At 52.0% G+C, this 16,867-nt stretch overlaps 9 protein-coding genes across 9 annotated transcripts; 7 read left to right on the forward strand and 2 right to left on the reverse strand.

The window, feature by feature from the left end:
* Nucleotides 1-203: 203 nt before the first annotated feature.
* On the forward strand, nucleotides 204-1,367 carry A1O9_12641 (uncharacterized protein; the record flags this gene model as incomplete). Its single annotated transcript, XM_013398427.1, has 1 exon — nucleotides 204-1,367. The coding sequence occupies one exon, from the start codon at nucleotides 204-206 to the stop codon at nucleotides 1,365-1,367; it is 1,164 nt and encodes a 387-aa protein (XP_013253881.1).
* Nucleotides 1,368-1,847: 480 nt separating this feature from the next.
* A1O9_12642 (uncharacterized protein) lies at nucleotides 1,848-2,200 on the forward strand (the record flags this gene model as incomplete). The annotated part of the gene is made up of 2 exons (XM_013398428.1): nucleotides 1,848-2,016; nucleotides 2,079-2,200. The coding sequence occupies 2 exons, from the start codon at nucleotides 1,848-1,850 to the stop codon at nucleotides 2,198-2,200; spliced, it is 291 nt and encodes a 96-aa protein (XP_013253882.1).
* Nucleotides 2,201-2,898: 698 nt separating this feature from the next.
* On the forward strand, nucleotides 2,899-5,039 carry A1O9_12643 (uncharacterized protein; the record flags this gene model as incomplete). Its single annotated transcript, XM_013398429.1, has 2 exons — nucleotides 2,899-3,019; nucleotides 3,079-5,039. 2 exons carry the CDS (start codon nucleotides 2,899-2,901, stop codon nucleotides 5,037-5,039), a joined length of 2,082 nt encoding a protein of 693 aa, XP_013253883.1.
* Nucleotides 5,040-5,462: 423 nt separating this feature from the next.
* A1O9_12644 (uncharacterized protein) lies at nucleotides 5,463-5,917 on the reverse strand (the record flags this gene model as incomplete). Its single annotated transcript, XM_013398430.1, has 2 exons — nucleotides 5,463-5,850; nucleotides 5,907-5,917. 2 exons carry the CDS (start codon nucleotides 5,915-5,917, stop codon nucleotides 5,463-5,465), a joined length of 399 nt encoding a protein of 132 aa, XP_013253884.1.
* A 1,243-nt stretch (nucleotides 5,918-7,160) lies between these two features.
* On the forward strand, nucleotides 7,161-7,748 carry A1O9_12645 (uncharacterized protein; the record flags this gene model as incomplete). The annotated part of the gene is made up of 1 exon (XM_013398431.1): nucleotides 7,161-7,748. The coding sequence occupies one exon, from the start codon at nucleotides 7,161-7,163 to the stop codon at nucleotides 7,746-7,748; it is 588 nt and encodes a 195-aa protein (XP_013253885.1).
* Nucleotides 7,749-8,120: 372 nt separating this feature from the next.
* Nucleotides 8,121-9,068, forward strand: A1O9_12646 (uncharacterized protein; the record flags this gene model as incomplete). Its single annotated transcript, XM_013398432.1, has 1 exon — nucleotides 8,121-9,068. One exon carries the CDS (start codon nucleotides 8,121-8,123, stop codon nucleotides 9,066-9,068), a length of 948 nt encoding a protein of 315 aa, XP_013253886.1.
* An 810-nt stretch (nucleotides 9,069-9,878) lies between these two features.
* Nucleotides 9,879-10,823, forward strand: A1O9_12647 (uncharacterized protein; the record flags this gene model as incomplete). Its single annotated transcript, XM_013398433.1, has 1 exon — nucleotides 9,879-10,823. The coding sequence occupies one exon, from the start codon at nucleotides 9,879-9,881 to the stop codon at nucleotides 10,821-10,823; it is 945 nt and encodes a 314-aa protein (XP_013253887.1).
* A 657-nt stretch (nucleotides 10,824-11,480) lies between these two features.
* On the reverse strand, nucleotides 11,481-14,284 carry A1O9_12648 (uncharacterized protein; the record flags this gene model as incomplete). Its single annotated transcript, XM_013398434.1, has 4 exons — nucleotides 11,481-11,587; nucleotides 11,648-13,962; nucleotides 14,020-14,074; nucleotides 14,134-14,284. 4 exons carry the CDS (start codon nucleotides 14,282-14,284, stop codon nucleotides 11,481-11,483), a joined length of 2,628 nt encoding a protein of 875 aa, XP_013253888.1.
* Nucleotides 14,285-15,420: 1,136 nt separating this feature from the next.
* On the forward strand, nucleotides 15,421-16,471 carry A1O9_12649 (uncharacterized protein; the record flags this gene model as incomplete). Its single annotated transcript, XM_013398435.1, has 2 exons — nucleotides 15,421-15,795; nucleotides 15,857-16,471. 2 exons carry the CDS (start codon nucleotides 15,421-15,423, stop codon nucleotides 16,469-16,471), a joined length of 990 nt encoding a protein of 329 aa, XP_013253889.1.
* Nucleotides 16,472-16,867: the final 396 nt, after the last annotated feature.

Here is a 16,867-nt window from a genome sequence, read left to right on the forward strand (position 1 = left end):
CTCATGCACGAGGGATGCGCTACAAACACAATGCGGAGAAGGGCGATCGATCGTGAAGAGTCTTGAGCATGAGAACAGCGACTGCCTAGCAGATCCTCGCGAACTGACAATGCATGCTTGTATCGAATGTTTGGCCGAATGATCAGATCATGAGTATAATTTCGAGATGAACAACGGGCCAGACAAGGCTAGAATATGCTAGGATGTCTGCTAACAAGGAGCGGAAGATTGGCGTTATCATGAACGGCGTGACTGGTCGCATGGGCACAAATCAACATCTTGTCCGCTCGATTGTCGCCATACGGTCGCAAGGAGGCCTTAGGCTGAAGGACGGGACCGTCGTGATCCCAGAGCCAGTCTTGGTAGGTCGGAACTTGGATAAACTTCAACAGCTCGCAAAAGATCAAGGACTGCAGCACATTACTACCGACCTTGAAGCAGAACTCCAGCGCCCGGAGAATCTGATTTATTTTGACGCCCAGACGACTGGGAGACGGGCTGATGCGGTCAAGAAGGCGGTGGCTGCTGGCAAGAATATCTACTGTGAGAAACCAACTGCGGTGTCAGCAGAACAGGCATATGATTTATACAAAGTCGCCCGAGATGCAGGAATCAAGCACGGAGTGGTTCAGGACAAGCTTTTCCTGCCGGGGCTCTTGAAGTTGAAAGGGCTCATTGACAGTGGCTTCTTTGGGCGAATCCTCTCAGTCCGCGGAGAATTTGGATACTGGGTGTTTGATGGCCTGGGACCAGCAACGCCGCAGCGGCCAAGCTGGAACTTCCGCAAAGAGGATGACGGAGGAATTATCAGCGATATGCTTTGCCACTGGGAATACGTAATCGGGAACCTGTTTGGCGAGATTAAGTCGGTGTCGTGTTTGGGAGCAACTCACATAACAGAACGAGTCGACGAGCAAGGGAAGACATACAAGTGCACGGCTGATGACTCAGCATATGCTACTTTCGAATTGAAGAACGGAGTGATCGTGCACTTCAACTCGTCTTGGGCAGTCCGTGTGAGACGGGACGACTTGCTCACGATTCAAGTTGACGGAACACGAGGCTCTGCAGTGGCCGGTTTGAGGGATTGTCTTGTTCAACAGGACAGCGTTACACCGCGGCCTGTATGGAACCCAGACATCGGGAGCAACATCAAGTACTCGGATGGTTGGACAAAAGTGCCTGATTATCAGGTCTTTGAGAATGCCTTTAAGGCCCAATGGGAGCAGTTCTTGCGCCATGTATTGGAGGATGGCCCTTGGGATCACGACTTACTCAAAGGAGCGAGAGGCTGCTTATTGACATCGACGGCGATTGAAAGCGGGAATCAGCGGCGATGGCTCGACATACCAGAAATGCTTGAGTGAACGGTTTTCCAGAGTTCTTACTGCTGAGGCGGGGCAGGCAGCATCCAAAGGTGAATATAATGGAAATGACCTTAAAATGTACATTGGTGGAGAAAGATGATATTGTGATATTAACATCAAGGCCCTTCCAATCCCAATTGCGAAACGCCTCTCCTTTTTCGTTGGGGGGGGGGGATTCATTGCAGACCGGAAATTGGGCCGACGTTCAGGTATCAGTGATGCACCGTAGTCAAAGTTCAACGTTGGATGCGGCGGCATGGAAGATTATTACTCCGGGAGAAGAACGGCCCGTGACTACTGACCACAAATTTATTATACAAAGACCACCTGGTGACCTTCACAACGCTTCACCACACTCCACCTACATCACCCCATTAAAACAGGCATCCACCCATCATTAGATTTACATCGAGCGACATCCTCTTGCTCATATTCTTCCTTCGACGATTACCTAGTGTCCAGTTTGAACGCTGTACCAACATGCGTCTCTTCATCACCGTCCTCCTCGCCCTCATTACAGCGGGTCTTGCCAGGCCTGCGGCCCTCAAGACCGTGATTGTCTCATATCCCAACGACACTCCCTCCTCTGTTGTGGACAAGGCGATTGAGGAGGTCATTAATGCAGGTGGCATCGTCACCCACGAATACTGTAAGCGTGCGCGCCAATGAACTTGACTCATTGATCGCATGTACTGACCAACATCACAACAGCACTTATTAAAGGCTTCTCGGCCAAGGTGTCGGATAGCATGATTGATACCATCAACACCTTGACCGAGAACTACACGCCTTTGGTCGAACTTGACAATATCGTTACTATCAGCAACCCCTAGATCACCGACTGAAGTGGGAACGGCACATGAAGATTCAACGACGGAGACGAAGTGGTACCATCTGATCTGATAGGAAGTGCTCCGGGATGCAGATGTCTGTATCATCATGCTGTACAACACTCGGGGTGGCAACGTTATACAAAAAGGAACATGGCCCTAGCGATGGGTTGGGGTGCGGGATAGGCGTTGCTGGATCCAGTAATTCGATTAGTCTTCACATGATGCCCAGCAAATGACGTGCAGTTTCTTGTCCTGAACATGACTGTATATTCTATCTTGTTTGCCTATCTTTCTTTCTGGTCATCTCCTGAGTCCTGTCGGTATAAGTGGACTCCTGGTTGTGGTGGTCTTTGCGCGACGTCATAATTTCGGGCGAAACGCGCACCCGGAAATGGATGGGACAGTCGACCGTCGACAGACGTGCCTAAGGTACCACCGTACCGCCGTATCACCCAAGGGACCCAGCTAGGCAGTAGTAGTCTAGTCAACTAAACACAGCGCGTTATCCGTGGCACCGTGACATAGACTCGGACTCGGACATTTACTGCTCGTAGTATCGCCCGTACCTCAGTTGATCCATCATTCATCTGAAACTTGAAACCATGGGGCTGACTCGATGCAATGTCACCATGAGACAACAGATTTCCTGACTCAACAACTTGTGATAATGCCACATCATTCCCACAACTTTCTCTTCTATGGCGACCGAAGAAGCCATCGCCGCAGGCTTGATCGACTGGGTCAATAGCCTGGCAGTTGCAAACCCCGTGTACACCGTCGAGGATCTCAGCAACGGCCATGTCATATGGAAAGTCCTGCGTATGCGCTGCCCATTGGTCTCTTCTCTTCATCACACTCTCAACTGACCTCCTGTCCAGAGCAGATTGACCGATTTAGCTTCTCGGGCAAACTGCCCGAAGACCCTGATACTGACCAGTGGATCAATAAATGGACGAACCTCAAACATATTTACGATGCCCTGTCCATCTTCCTCCTCGAGGACTGCGGCCAACGCCTGCCGCTTCCAGGCGGCAGACCCGACCTCAAAGCCATCGCCCAATCTTCCTCCTTGACTGATATCGTTACCCTACTGAAGCTTCTTGTGGTCGCTGCCATCAACTGCGCCGAGCGCATCGAATTTCTCAAGCAGATGCAACAGTTGGCCGAGTCCACGCAAGAGGTGTTGATGCAAACTGTTCAAGAGGCAGGTGAAGGCGAGGCCGAGGCCGAAGGCGATTCCCAAGACGAAACCCAAGACTTGGATCAGCATGACCCCGTCGCGTCTGACCATGCCCCTACGTCGCCCCGACGCTCCGTGGAAGTTGATTCAGTCCTGGCATCCGAAGAGCGACTCGGCAAAGTCATTGCAGACAATCAGCGAATAGCCCATGAGAAGAGGGAGCTGCAGAAACACCTGGACGACTTCCATCTCCGCTATGAGAAGCTCCAGGAACGCTGTGATCTCGCCCAGGACGAACTCAAGGAAACTGGTGATCGTCTCTCTGCAGTGCTGGCAGGCCGCTCTGACATCTCTACTCGACCTCTGGATGCAAAACATGACACTCTGATTGCCACCCTGGAGAATCGAGTCGAAGAAGCCGAGTCTGAAGTGGATGAGCTGCGTAAGGCGAATGAGGTCCTGAAAATCAAATCCGAGAAAGCCCAAAAACTCCAGGATGACTACGATGAAATGAAGATTGAGCGAGACCGACTGGCCCGCAAAGCCAACACCGCCGAAAAATACAGACAGAAACTGGAAGCGAGCCAGGACCTGGAAAAGGATAACGCCACTTTGCGTATCAAGGTCAATGACCTGCAGAACCAGCTCAAGCAGTCCGACTCGGCCCAAGCAAGTTCGAGCGATTTGCAGCGGGAAGTTGACGAATATCGACGCCTGCTCCCTAGTATTGAGCAGGAACGATATGAGTTGAATGAGATGAAGAAAAGGTTAGAGTTTGACTATCACACACTCGAAGTGCGGTATCATGATACATCAGAGCAGTTATCCAGGCAGCACCAAGCTGTCGAGGACTTGCAAAGCAGGTTGGCCGACTACGAGGATGGAATTGCACCCGCTACTCGAGAAGAGCGCCTGCCTAGCCCAGTTGATAAAGACCTGGATCACGAAGAAGCCGACTTCCTCGAATCAGAAGCAAGACTTGCTGCCGCGCTCTTCAACGGGGACTCCAGCCCGGGTGACCAAGCCGAGATGACATCGCCGACAAGTTCGACGGCCACTCCGTCTACTTCAGCCCTGCTCCTCGACCTCGGAACAGGTGATAACGAATCCATCACCGAGGACGAACTCAAAGCCATCATGGCCGCAATGCGTGCACAAGCGCAAGCTGGCTCTGCCTCGGAGCGTGAATCCAGTTTGCGCGCACAGAAGAAACTTGTTGTCGCAATTGAGCGCCAGCGCACCAAGAACAAGTTACTCCTGGACCATATCCAGAAACAGGACGGCGTGATCCGTGATCTGCAGCAGACACAATCAGATCGTCCACAGGCCGAAACTGAAAAGAAACCGAATCAAGAGCCTGTGCCGCCTCCACCGCCACCCAAGGACACACCTCGTGATGTGGAACCCGCCGTTTACAACAGCGAAGAGGACATGCCCGAACTGGAGCGCCTGACCGATGAGAATAGAAATCTCCAACGCGAACTCAAACTCATGGCATCCGCATGGTATGAGCAGAATCAGCGGCTGGCCAGCCTTAGCTCGGCGGCGTCAGGTCGAAGCCGTGGCTATGGCGGGGGCGGGCCCGGGAATGGCGCCGAGTTCAGAGGATTCCTCGGCCGTCAGAGGCGGAGGGTTGATGTTGTGACTTTTGCACGGTGACAAGCACCCAGTGCGTGCGGGTGGATAACGAGAGGTATATTCCCGAGGGACATTTAAGGATGGACGTTGAAGACTGCATGGCCGGTTTGGATGTATTTTTCACTTACTGGAATGATTCGACTTTAGTCAGGATGCATCGCGTACCCATTGGGATCAACCACCACAGGTAGGTGTTGGGTACCATTGGAAAATTGATTATGGTTGCGGCGAGGCTGAGTAGCCCTGCTGTGGTATGGGCATAGCCGGCCTTCAACTGCGAGTATTGTACGACACAAAATGACGAATCGAAGTATAGTATACTACTACTTGAGCTTGTCCCGTCAGAGTGAACATGGCTCGTTATGATGATCACAGCTCTCCGTTCTGGAGAACTTGCCATCTAATTGTTTCCCAAGTACGGGGAATTCGGCACACAACCCGGCTTCACAAAATCCCAATGGCAATGTCACCCTTTAGCCTGGCAATGATGCGAATGTCGACCTCAAGGGCTAACTTGACGTGGATTTTCAACGATCCAGCCATATCTTCGGTGTCTCCTTTGGTCAACCCTGTGATGGTTTTTTGCAGCCCTTGAGTCGCCTGACTCACTTGGTCCGTCGGCTGGCTGACTGTATTTCCTGCAGTGTTGGCAACCGAGTCAACTGCGCCTGTTGGTCCTGAACCTGAACCTGAACCTGAACCTGACGAGTTTTCTCCCGACATTTTTTCTTTTTTGCGGCCTCCTTGTGCTGTGTCGTTGCCTCCTTTCTCCTTCTCCGGTTCTTTCTCCAGTTGAGGATCTAGGTCGTGGTTCTTGGAGTCGAATTGATCACTAAAGATGACCGAGCGTTAAATAGAACTGGCGGAAGGAAGGAAAACAAGACCTACAAGTCTGACATTTTGATGCTGGACAATGGATGCTGGAGCTAGGGGCGAAACAAGAGAGATTCAATATCTCGACCAGCTGCCTGGTCAAAGAGTCCTGGCAAGTTGGGCTCTTCTGGCTGCTTGATGCTCAAGACCGACTTGCAATCAATAACGATTGATTTGGATGTCGCGAGGATCTGTAGACCAATTGCAAATCTGGGGCGTGAGGGCGGCTGTCTGGAAAAGTTCAGCATGCAGGAAAACCAAGAAGAAGGGCGAGGTTAACGAACTGCTCGGTCCGAGACTTCTCGCTTTCGAGGATCCGCACTTTTGAGGCTTCAAGCTCCTCTTTCAGATATGTGGCGGCTGCTAGCTTTTGCAGGGTGATGAGAACGAATGCTGAGATGGGCGGGAGTAAGTGGCACAGTCAGGAGAGTTGCCGGTCAACGGCGGCTGCGGTCTCTGTACATAAGTTTTCAGTCAGTAGAATGTGAAGTCCTGCGTACCCACCAGAAATCTGCCAGCTGGAAATCCGAAGCAGGGATGATTCCAGGATCTCATCACCGTGCGTGAAAATCTCTGGATGGTCGTGCTATTCATGGAATAAACGGCCTGATGATCGCACTTGTTTCCTCGACATTATTAGTGGACGACCTGCCGTCAGAAACATTATAGTGACTGGATTACTTGCTCGGTAGATCAGGTCTCAGCGGCGGTCGATCTTGGGTAGTATAGGACGCGTCGCATTACGAGTAGTTTGGTAGAGGGATCTGATTTGACTGGTGTTGTTTTGGCTGATGTCAGGACTCAGGGATAAACAGCCTTGTCGCTGTGTGACGTCAACATGCCCGACTTGGTGCAATCCTGGTGATGAAATGATGCGGGAACCGAAACAACCAGCGCATTTGTCGCCTGGAATAGGCATGGGTTTGTCTCGGTTGCGATTTTCACCAGGATCATTTCTGGGAAGTTACATGGCGAAGCTTTCAGAGTACTCGCTATCCAGGTGTCCAGGTATCCAGGAACATCTGCATTACTTCACACGGAGTAATCGGAGCACCCCGAGGGCATGGGTTGACCGCTGACCAGAAACTCACGCCGATCTCTTTTGCTTTTACGTACCGCACCATGCGTTGGCCTCCATGTGAGAATCTCAGGTATGATGGGAGTCTACCAGCTTGATCGATCTATTGTTGGTCTTGGTCGCAGTTAGCAACGATGGTGCTTTCACTCATAACGCTGGCGGCCACTGTGCCCTTGCTTGCGACTTCAACAATGCAGCTGTCTGATCAGGCACAGAACACTTCGAACAGAGCCGAAGAAGAGATCAAGACTGAGAAATGCCACTTCGCAGCCAGAGCCTCAAAACGGATGAGCGAGAAGAGAAGGCAGCAGTTCGCAGACATGATTCTGGTTTTAAAGGGCGGCCGAGTCTTCCTCGCTCACCAAGATTACGCGGATCACCATCCTCTGACCGGCTACTTCCTCCCATTTCCCGAACAGTCGCATGAAGGGCTGGTGACCACGATCAACGAGCAAAACTTTCTCAACTGGGTCTACATTGGCTCCTCGACCTACCGCGTCAAACATGGTGTCCGAGTCGAAGCCCAGGCACAGCTCACAGGTCCAATGGATCTGATCTTCTCCCAGTATGGGGATAAGAGGCTCTGCTTCGAAGGCTGGGAAGGCTTCGTAGCTGTGGAAGAAGAAGCAGACCAGTGGGCATTGTACTTCGACAAGGATGATAATGGGCTACAAGACAAGGCTAAAGGGCGACCCGTCGTTGAATTGGAGCTGATTCGAAAGGAGCTGGATCAGTACAAGCCTACCAAGACAGCTAAATCCGAGGATGACTCTAGTTGACCCGGGAAATCCATGCTTGTAGGCGGTGGCTGTCACACATAGCCTTTGCTGAAACAATGAACACTCATTCAATATGCGACCGAGTTTGGTGGGTTCTGATAAGAAATTGAACAAGACGGTTTCTAGAAGGAGAGTATTTGGCCGGGATGGCAGCGGTACTTCCAATGACGAGATTGGAGGTGTTGGTGGACCGAGGAGCACTTCTCCAAATCTCTGGTGCCCTGACATTTCGCGGGTCTGCGGGGGACCTGATATAAACAGTCCCTGCATGTGCCCCAGCAAGCAGCAGCACAGGTTGATCGGTCGTTGGATTTCAAGAGATCTGTTATCATTAATCTAGCGCCGTTTATCTTTCATCTGATTAGATCCAGCATGAGTCCAACAAGCACTCAGCCAGTATATGCCACGGTGTCGGCCCTGGAGGCGGGACAACTGACATTACCAGAGAAGCTATTTGTGACGGCTGCTGATCCTGACAAGAGAGCGACGGTTCCTTCATTGTCTTTCTTGATACAGCATCCATCGTCGAGTGGCAAGACAACAAGGATTGTATTTGATCTGGGCCTCAAGCGCGACCTCACCGGCTACCCAGAGCCCCAACAACTCCACATCCAAAATCGACAACCGACGATACTGCGACCTGACTGTGCCGATAGTTTGCGCAAAGGGGGTTTGGAACCCGCGCGAGACATCGATGTTGTTATCTTGAGTCATGTACACTGGGATCATGAAGGCACTCCATCGGATTTTTCGAACTCCCAATTCGTCGTGGGCTCCGGAACGTTGCATCTACTTGAGAACGGAGCACCACCGCACTATCCAAGGGAGATATTCAACCCGAATTTGTTACCAAGAGAGCGAACCCGAGAGCTGCCACCGGTGGCAAAAGATAGCACGACAGCCGCCGCGAACCAGACCGATCATCAATGGAAGCCTTTTGCGGGATTCCCAGCGACGGCTGATTTCTTCGGAGATGGAGCCATCTATGTGGTCGACAGTCCAGGGCATCTCTATGGCCATGTCAACCTCCTCGTTCACGTTGGGCCACAGAAATGGGTCTACTTAGGTGGCGATTGCTGTCACGATCCAAGAATCCTGTCGGGAGAGAAGGATATTGCATTGTACGATGATGGACACGGCAGTCTACGGAGTGTTCACGTCGACACAGACAAGGCAAGAGAAACACTCGACAAGATAGGACCACTGCTGAAGAAGCCGAGCCCGAGCTTCGATGAGCCGTCCGAGGTAGAAGTGATTGTTGCCCATGATAAGAACTGGCGGGAGCAGAATCAGCATCGCTTCTTCCCTGGTACGCTATGAATGGATGACAGTGACAGAGCTCTTCAAGTAGGAAAGGTGCATGGAATTTGATCCTGATTCCTGCAGCCTTGTACAAAGATGATGCGCTACGGAATGAACAATTGAACAACCCTGTCCCTAGGTTTGTGATGGTGTTGTAGGGGCTAACCCGAGGCTCCTTGACATGTTCCATGTCGAGGATGATATGGCTTTATCCCACAATACCCCATCAGTTAGATAGTACAGGCACAAGGCAGTCAGGCGGTAGGAGGGGCAATTCCGTGGCTGTCGATTGCACCTTCCCCAACCCCGGTTGGTCCAGCACATTCCCCCAATTCGGGATCCCCCGCACCTTCCCAACTTTACGAGTAAGCATTTCGTTTCTCCAACTCTTGATCTTGCCCCGCCTCCAGATCCTCAACACCATCCACCATCTGCAGAGTACTCGTACCAAACGTCAAGTGAACACGACTCTCCCGTTACCATTAACTAGACTCTGGCATTTCCCACTAGCAAATCCTTGGTTGGAGTCATGCCGAATGCCGATTCGGAGAGTCACTGTGCCCATTTCCAACGTCCATTTCTACGTCTACTCATGGTGCCCGCAACACTGGACAACTCCTTCATGTTCTCAATCTGGCATGATACCAAGCTGTTAAACGACATCCATTAGGTGGCCGTAGTAGAAAATCAAACCCGCCCCCTCAGGTTCACTAAATCTAACTGCAGGAAGTAAGAATGACTTCGTTAGACAACACCGTCGCCTTTATAGGTATCTATGTCCTGAATGATGGTTGACAACAAACTGACAAGGCTGTAGGCTTGGGCGTAATGGGCTATCCCATGGCCGTCAATCTTCGCTCTAAACTGCCTTCCTCATCCACTCTTCTAATCTGCGATGTTTCATCCGACGCAATTTCAAAATTCCAACATCAGATGGCCGATCAAGGCCCTATAGAGGTGGTCAAGAGCGGTGCCGAAGCGGCACAAAGAGCAAATACTGTGATCACAATGCTGCCAACGGCATCATCGGTAGAAAAAGTCTACCTCGACCCCACCTCCGGTGTACTCGCTGGAGTACTTGAAGCCTCCAGATCCAATCCCCAGAAGAAGTTAATCATGGAGTGTGGAACAATTGAGACAGCCACCATACTCAAAGTCTCCAAAGCCGCACAGGATGAAGCCACCAAACTGTCTCAAGGCGCACAGCTCGATTTCGTCGATGCACCCGTCTCTGGCGGACCGATGGGCGCGGAGGCAGGCACTCTGACATTCATGGTTGGCGCTGCCAACAGGCCCGCCTACGAGCACGCCAAAGAATACCTCCAGCATATGGGCAAGAAGGAGAGCGTGTTCCACTGCGGCGATGTAGGCGCAGGCACTGCTTTTAAAGTGATCAATAACTACCTCAGCGCAATCACTAGTCTCGCAGCAAGCGAGGCGCTGAACATCGGCGCTAAGATGAACCTCGATCTCAAACTCCTCACCGATGTCATCAATGTCTCGGGTGGGCAATGCTGGGTGACAAGTCAATCGAATCCCGTCCCTGGCATCCATGCCAACGCGCCGGCCAGCAGGAACTATGAGGGAGGCTTCCGAATCGAGCTCTGCAAGCATGTGCTTGAGATGGGAACGTCCCTCGCCGAGATGGTGGGTGCACGCACGATCCTGGATAAACCTACCCTGGCTGCTTTTGAAGAAGCTGCAGCCGACGACCGGTATAAGGGCAAAGATGCCAGGGTGGTTTATAAATGGCTGAATGAAAGCCAACGGTAGATTGGCTCACAAAGGACTTTTTCAAGTTGAGTGGACTTGGAATTGTATAGAAGTTGTGGCAGTACGCATAGTTCCCCTGGCTGATGTTGGCATCATGGAGACAAATGTCCATGCGTGTAGCCGTGTTTTCTAGCCCCATGGACATCTAGCCATGTGGCTGACGAGTAAATGCTCGAAATGAGCTGGGTGCGGGTGCGTGTACATTAGCCGTAGGTCACCCAGGCACCTGGGTAGCCATTGTCGCTATCTGAGCCATTTGGCTCAGGCTACGCTGACCAGTATGGGTTGCTTTGGCACACGAGATCGTCGTCCATGGTCCTCATCTCGTTTCACATTGAATGCTTGGGATCGAACGAGGCCTGTTTCTGATCGGCATTGGGTTCACACATCTACTGCCGCCACAGGACCAAGGTCGCACTTGCAGTCTCGTTCTCGTTGTCGTCCAAAGGATTCGTGGATGCCATCACAGCCGTTTCAATGTAGTTGAATTCTTGCCGTGAGAACTGAAAGGGTCTACACTAAGTAGAACTGGCTCGAGTAGCTCTAGTCCAGGAGGCAACGTCACGGGATGTAAGGGATGTGGCAGCCGTGTGTGGTGTGGTGTATGGTCAGATCATAACCAATGGTCGATGTCGTGTAGGAGCAGGCGTGATTCGCTCAGTCGGCCTCAAGCATATCAGCGTATATGTTGAGACTCGTTCCGATGACATCGACAATCGCCCACGTCTGCGCACCCCGAAAGACCTGTGCCCATACTCGCAGCACTCAATCACAATTTGAGTTAGCATTTTACTAGACAATCCTGCAGCAGAAGTCTATCTTACCTCCAGCGCTGAGATACTTCATGGCAGCAGGCGATTCCATGGGAACATCACGTGGCATCGCAAACTCGGTTTCATCCAACATGGTTTTCACCAATGTGGCAATTTTCTGTTCGTCGTGAGTGATGACTGGTCCAGAATCCTGGAGACTAAGTGCCTCGAGCCATTTGCTCAGTAGGAAGGCACACTCGAGGGTGCAAAGGGAGTGTTGTATAGACCACATGAATGTCTGCGTCTGGGCCACGAGGTGAATACCGATTTTGACGGGGATGCTGAGGGCGTGGGCGGAGTGGAGAACTGCGCGAACCAGTTTAGGGGTGCGTTTGACAGAAGGACTGTCACGGAACGCATTTGCAATTTGGACAGGGTCTCTTGTGTCGAGCGCCCGTCCCGGGCCCAGGTCTACATTGAGTCTGATGTAAGCGAGTCTCAAAAGAGCGGTCGAGTTGAATGTCACCGGTCCGTTGGGGTTCATCGGGTCGAGAGAAGATTCAGGGTTGCGTTTCCAGGCGAGTTGCCAATTTCGAAGAGCTTGTTCGATGGCGGCAACGTCATCAGCACGTAGTTCACCACCGTAGTCAAGTCGATACCGTGAGATCTGTCGCACGAAAAAGATGTGCTGAAGGAGGGCGTGGACGAGGACGTAGTTGCCCAGGGAAGAGTTATATGTGTTGGCGTCATTCCCTGAGCGAGAAAAGAGTCGGTGAATGGCGACCTGGAAGCTGACCTCAGGAGAGCCGCGAGAGCGTAGTTCTTTCCACTTGGTGGCGGTCGATGCTTTAAACTCGGAAGCATTACATGGGAGATCGAGGTCCACTTCGGACGCGAGGATCAAGGACGGGATGTTGTAAACGATCGTGTGGAGATTGAAGAAGCAGAAAACGATAAATTTGGTCCTTTTGGTTGTCTCACGCCTGATCCACTCTGGCCAACTAATATCTTCCGACATTGGTGGAGACTTGAAGCCATCATCTCGGACCAGGGTTGCGAGAACGCTCTGAATGGCGAGTGCTTCTCGAAGAATCTCACGATGTTTGGCCCATGTTGCCATTGCCATGAGAAGGAGGAGTGCTTGAGCAGTTTGAATGAGATCTTCCTTTTGGGCACCGGAATCCGAGTCGGGCTGGGATGGGAGACCTAAACATCCTGAGATTGAGCCACTGCGCGGTGTTTCTCCAGTTGTCAATATTTCGCTTGTTCTAGTTCGACCGGGATATTGGGATGACGAGTCTGATGTGCGATGGGAGTTGGCTAGCCTCGCATCACGCTGCCGAATTCGTTGCATTGCTATGGACTGACTGACGTGGAAGAGTTCCACCCCCTTTTGGCCTTCGAAGCAGTATTGAGCACCCACGGCGGCCATGGCCAGAATGAGTTCAATGCAACAGTTGTGCACTGAGACGGTAGGAATATGGAGAAAGGGTAAATGCTCGTGGAAGCCGTTGACATAGCCCGCAAGATAACGGGAAAGAGCCAGTCTGGAAGGGAGCTGGAAGTTGGTGGGGACGGCATGTGAGAATTCGGCCAGCTTGCCCGCAACGGCTTGTCTGTCCTCGGTGTTCAGGTCAGAAAGGGCCTTCTGAGGGTATTGCTCGTTTTGGGGTGCAGAAGGACTTTCTTCTGGCTGTAGCGATGGCAAGCGCGAACCGAAGCGTGAAAAGGAGCTTGAATCTTCTTGCTGGTCCAATGCTTGGGTAGGACGCGGATGGACAGGAGGCTCGGTGGTTGGGAAAGGGTCTCCTGTCTGTGTGAGTGATTCGGGAGAGAAGAATGGAATGGGCTGTTCAGCGCTGATTAGTGATGAGAAGTGATAGGATGCCAGGGTGCCATTGTCCATGAAGTTGGCGAGGTCTTGAAGCGAGTCTTCAAAGTCAAAGCCCTGAAGCCCGCCCATGCCATTCAAGGGGTTGGATGTGTTTGGGATAGAAGACTGGATAGCTTGGCCGCCGCCGAGGAGTTGATCCTGAGAGGGGAAGATAGATTCAGGGAGATTTGATTGCGGTTCCATCGGGTTAGGATGGGCCTGTGGTCTGGCGTGTTCTGCAGCCATGAGTAAGGATGTAAATAAGAGGTCATTGTTGCTGGTGGCGTGTGCTGGAGCTTGGTTGGCGGTCGACGGCAAGTAGTTGGTCACTTGCGCGAAACGCGGTGAGCTCAGTGATCTGGCGTCTGGGACTTCCAAGGTGTTACTGGTACCAGTGTCTCTCCGTTGGCGACCGTCCTGATGATTGCTTGAGCCAGTATGACTCTCAGCTCTGCCATTGCGCACCGACCGTTCAGGGTCATGACTCAATCTCTCGTGCCGGACAAGCAGATCACTGATTTACATGTTAGTGGCAGCCCGTTGTTGAAGATCGGGCAGGTCTCCAACGTACCTCCGAGTGAACTTGCTATCACACTGAGAACAGGCGAATGGCTTCTCTCTTGTGTCTGGAGACGGCAGTGAGTTAGGAGGTATGAGTGGAAGAAACCAGGAGACGGCGACTTACGTGTGCGTTCATGGCGCTGAAGGTGTTCGAGACGAGCGAAGAACCTCTGGCAATGCTGACATTGGAACCTTTTGGGCTTTTTTAGCGGGGGCTCGTGGCCATGACCTTGACCTTGACCATCGAGCTCCACGTCGAGGTCGTTGTCCAGCATGGGGTGTGCCAGTGTGTGGAACAATTGGGCCACGATGTCTCCAGGCTATCTAAGCGGGAATGACATGGAGATGGAAACTATCACGTCGGATATGTGGGAGAAGCTGGGGTGACGGATTGACTGACTGCCTGACTAAGAACAGGGAGCAGCAGTAAAAGCTGGGGTTGGATGGGAGAATGGGAACCTGGGTGTTTGGCGGGAGTCTGGTGACTCGTGACTCGTGACTCGTGACTTGGCGAGCGCGGTGGGCGGAGAGTGCCCCCGGCCAAGTTAGTTGGTGTTAGGGGCCCCTACCCTGGCCCTCAGGCGCTGGGTAGCCCCTCGGCCTGTTCCCTTCGTCACGTGCTTAGTCTAGGTGCGGAGTACCTAGGTAACCTACAGCCTACCCCGAATGGTACTGGTACTCGTAGAGATGCTAATTACGAGTCCGATAGGTATGCTCCGAAGTACCCAGTCTATCTTGCCTGTCTGTTGCCCGCCTTGGACATCTCAACCACCATCTGCAGCAGCTCAACTATCACGATCTAACCCATGTACCATCGAAACCCCAATATGAGCATGATGCATTATCACCTCATCCGAGATCGATGGATCTTTACTCTGTTCAAGGTTGCCCGCCCAGCTCGCCAACCTCCTTGTGAGCACGCAGGATTGAGTAAGGACATACCAGCACCACCTGCACGCCCTGAGCCAGATGGGGTTTCCAACCAGGGTCATCGAATCAAAAAAAGGTCTCGGCCACAGAGCAGGCTGCCACCGATATTTAGACTTGCAATATCTGCCGTGCAGTCAGTCTCATTTCGCCGCAAGGGGCATGTGGGATGAGGACACGCCTGCTAACTAACGAACTACTTAGTGACCGCCAAAGGTGAGTAGCAGTCCTCGGATGGAATTGGATTGGAGTACGGACGCCCAAGGGGTTCGCTAGATGGCCGGGCGAGAATTACGGGAGCAAGTTACCCCAACATTGCCAATTTGTACGGGTGGGACCAACGCCAGAAGCGGCCTTGGAAGTTGGAACCTGCATTCTCCTAACTTCCCTGCCCGATATCAATGTCTTTGTTTTCAAGACCTCCTCGCTGCCATCCACTGCTCCGACTGTCGTCGAGTCCTAGATTTCACATCTGGGCAGCGACATGTCTCCTAATTACCTGAGGCAAGCGCCTCCGTCCCCACCGGAAACCACCTCAGAAGCGACTGTCCAAGTATTCGCATTGCAGGCCGGTCACTTTTCTCTTCCTGAGCGTTTCTTTGTACACCCAGCTTCAGAGACTGCCCGCAGGACCGTACCCTCGCTGTCATTTCTCATCGTCCACCAAAATCAAGAAACGGACCAGACCACTCGGATTGTTTTCGACCTTGGTTTACGGAGGGATGCTAATCGCTATCCGTTGCCAATTCAGAAGCATATCGAGACCAGGCAGCCTTTGACAACTCTGCCAGATGTGACCGCGAGCCTGGCCGCCGGAGGTCTGTCCCCGAATGATATTGACTATGTGATATACTCTCATGTAAGTGTGCCCCTCTTCTTGTCTAGTAACTCCTTCTATAACTTGACTGACCCTTTCGCAGGTTCACTGGGATCATGTTGGAGAGCCTCGAGATTTTCCATCCAGTACATTTGTTGTTGGAAACGGAGCAGTAGACCTATTGCATGGAAATGGATCCTCGCTACGAGGGAGCCATTCCTTCTTTGAAGCCGACCTTTTACCAGCCGACAGAACTATCCAGCTCTCGAATCCTTACGAAGAGACTGACGAAGGAGCCGGCAGGCAGAATACCACACCCGGTGGTCCCGACTTCTTCCAAGATTGGACCCCATATAAAAACCTCCCTCGAGTGCTCGATATCTTCCATGATGGCAGCCTATACATCGTGGATGCTCCTGGTCATCTGCCTGGGCATATCAACATCTTGGCTCGCACTGGTCCTCTAAGCAGTGTCTATCTGGCGGGAGACGCTTGCCATGACCGGAGAATTATGCGGAATGAGCGACAGATCGGGGAATGGCTCGATCAGGAAGGGCATATTTGTTGCATTCATGCAGACAAGCACCTGGCACAACAGACCATCGGAAGAATTAGGGAGTTGGAAGCAATGGGCACGGAAGTGATTTTTGCTCATGACCATGAGTGGGAGAGTGACTCCAACAACAGAGCTCGCTTCTTGGGGCAATCAAAGCTTTGACTCTTGGTCGAATCCATTTCTTGAATGCGGCTTAGCAGGGGATCGTTTACTTTGCATTACGACTACCGTGAAAGGACGTGAGGGTACAGAGGATATAGCAGAGTCAACCCGGCAGCTATGGAACGTGATCTCACCAAATTAGTGAGGTGAGGCAGAGCAGAGGGAGGTGATGCACATACTCGTCCAGGTGGTGGGGCAGATGAGATGCAGCCCCAACTATGGACATCCCTCAACCTCCATATATTCCCCCTCATCCACAGATATTACTCCAACTTCAATGCCAGTCACCATTTTGTGATTGCGAGCTATGTATATACCACATGCAGAATCATCATTAATCTGTTGCCGTAAGCAATAGAATTCTGTCAGAGACCAGTCCACCCGTTTCAAAATCGT

The sequence above is a fragment of the Exophiala aquamarina genome (genome assembly GCF_000709125.1).
Source record: "Exophiala aquamarina CBS 119918 chromosome Unknown aczIA-supercont1.25, whole genome shotgun sequence".
Classification (NCBI taxonomy): Eukaryota; Fungi; Ascomycota; class Eurotiomycetes; order Chaetothyriales; family Herpotrichiellaceae; genus Exophiala; species Exophiala aquamarina.